At 30.8% G+C, this 2,767-nt stretch overlaps 1 protein-coding gene across 1 annotated transcript; it reads right to left on the bottom strand.

The window, feature by feature from the left end:
- Positions 293-1,383, bottom strand: LOC107632321. Its single transcript, XM_016336016.2, has one exon. The coding sequence runs from the start codon at positions 1,381-1,383 to the stop codon at positions 346-348; it is 1,038 nt and encodes a 345-aa protein (XP_016191502.1). The 3' UTR covers positions 293-345.

The following is a 2,767-nucleotide window of genomic DNA, read 5'->3' as shown; positions in this document are numbered from 1 at the left end:
TTAAATGTTTATTTCTCTATATTTATATTTATAGTAGAGAATCAGATCTGATATTTTGAATTGCAAACATTGTTTAGACATTATACAGTTGATTATATACTTTTATACCATATAAAATTATAAACATTTAAATCTAAAAATGCGAGTTAACGAGTATAATTTATGAAGCAAAGTATATCTGAAAACAACGAACTAATTATTTATTTATTAATATATGGTACGAAAGAATTTGAGCAAGCTAAGATATTAAGATAAACAAAATTTTTAGTTCAAAGACAAGTACTATATAATCAAGTAATCACTGATATTTTGCCATCACAATTTCCTGAAAATGATGAATACATGCTAACTTCCTCCATCTTCTATATTATTATTCTCAGGTAGCTCATTCAAATCAAACTCTCTAAGAATTTTTGAACTAGGTTCACTTGATTCTTCTGTAGTATTCTCTAAATCCTTGTGACTCTTGCTTTTCTTCTCTTTGTTGTGGTTTGACCTATGTCCTCTTAAAGATTGAAATGTTGCAAAATACTCGTCACAAATGTTGCATTGAAATCCTTTCTCGGCCGAGGATCCATCATCTTCTTCGCATTGAGGACGAGTCTTGAGTCTTACTATCAACTTTGTGTTCTTCTTATTAGTTGTAATTTCATCGTTCATATTATTAGATAATATTCTTTTCCTTTTCTTCAAATTACACCCTTCTTTGACCAAATCACCCTCTTTTTCCTTTTCTCTATCACCATAATCATGCTCAATTTTTGCCCTACTTTGTAGATCGAAACTACTCTTATTATTCTCATGGGATTTGTCAACCATAATAGCAACAACACCTCCAAGAATTTCATCGAAAATGCCTTTCTTACCTCGAATTCCGGTCTTCAACCAAGATGGTGGCAACGATTTTGATATATCAATAGAAGGTGATGATAATGATGGTATTGGTGAAACCACCGCAGGTTCCATCAAGCCATTATCATCATCATCATTTGGAGGGTGAATACCCTTCCATTCTCTTCCAGGATGAGATCTCATGTGGCCGAATAACGACTTTTCTGATAAAAACTCTTTGTTGCAAAGACAACAAAGTAGCTTCTTGTTAGGAGAATCCAAAGAGGATAGTAACTTTATGTTGCTCCCTCTGTCGTTGCCGCCGCCATAATTATCACTAGTAACCGCCAACTTGTTGGCTGATTCTCTCTCTTTTCTTAGAAGTTGAAGGTGGAATCTTTTATGGCCGCCAAGAGCTTTTCCGGAGCTGAATTTCTTCCCACAAAACTCACACTCACGCATGGGTGGTGTAACTGGTTTTTCATTTGTATCTTCAGTTTTTTCTACCTTTATCTTCTTTGACGATGATGATGATGATGCTGATCCATTCATCTTTTCTATAAGAAAAGAAAAATTCAATATATAATAACAAGTTATTATTACCAGTTAAACAAAGGAAATGAGAATAGTTTCAAGAATTACTTTTATAAGACACAATTTATTTTTTATTTTTAATAAAATTTTTAACATATTTATCAAAGACTTTGAATTAAAGTATCAGATTTGAAATTTTTAGAACCTCTTCTAAAAAGTAAAAACCTAAACACATTGAGCTACTGTAAAAAGGATGAACATAATAACTAACCCTAACCCATACTATCAATTAACTTGAAACTTTTCTTCATCACCGGTTCATCTGGCTACATTGTTAAGCTTAAAAAAAAAAATTCAACACACACTAAGGGGAAAAAACCCTAAAAAACTGGACATATATAAGTTTAATTTAAATTTAAATTGAAGACCACACAAAAAAGGGATTAATTTTAAGGTTAATTACCATAAAATAAAAAGCAAAATAGTAGTAGTTCATATATATGTTGAAGGCAGAAATTTAACTAGTACCTGAAATTCAATTGCCTTTAGAATTGTCTTGATGATGATTGAAGAGGTATGGTTATAGCGTCGACAATGAAAGGAGCTGAAATAGAAAGAACAAATCAGAGGAACGGAATTATTAAGACGAAGAAAAATTGAAAAATCGGAAAGAATCATTGACAGAAATTAACAAGATATTGATGATGAAGATTGCGGTGAAAGGATAAACAACAAAATCAAAGACTTGAATTAAGAAAAGAATTTTAATTTCTAATTAATTAAAAAAGCACATGTAAGTAAAATTAAGAAGCTACATCATGCGTGTATCATCTGATCAATAATAAGCTTAAGAAGATCAAAGGAGGAAGACTCTANAAGAAGATTAGAGTAAAGATTAATAGGAAAAATAAACTAGCACAAAAAATTGAAGGTAACTAAAACAAAATAATAAAATTGATCTTGATTGATGAATTAGATGAAGAACATAATAAACTAACCATAGTTTTCTTAATCAAACATAAGGATCAGAACGTTACAAGCTGAATTTCTTCACCGTCATATTTGAAGAGAGAGAAAGAGGTAGAATGTGAAGCGAAGAAGGTTTAAGAAAAAAGAAGTTGAAAAGTGTGAAACTGTGAATAGAGAAGAGAAAGGACTCAGGAGAATGGAATTAGAAGAGGACGGTTATTATTGGTAACAATTGAATTGAATTAAATATTATTATTATTATTATAGTAATCTGCAAATAAAAAAAAGTTATTAATTAATTGAATTTGAAATCTTTCTCCCAAAATAAAAAAGTAGTGTTAAGCCACACTTATTTTGAAAGAGTGAGTATTATTCTATGATGCACGGACACTGGACACTGTACACTGACACAGATATGAGACACGACACGATA

The sequence above is a fragment of the Arachis ipaensis genome, chromosome B03, assembly GCF_000816755.2.
Source record: "Arachis ipaensis cultivar K30076 chromosome B03, Araip1.1, whole genome shotgun sequence".
NCBI lineage: Eukaryota > Viridiplantae > Streptophyta > Magnoliopsida > Fabales > Fabaceae > Arachis > Arachis ipaensis.
The sequence above is the reverse complement of the archived record's forward strand: the minus strand, read 5'-3'. Positions and strand labels throughout refer to the sequence as shown.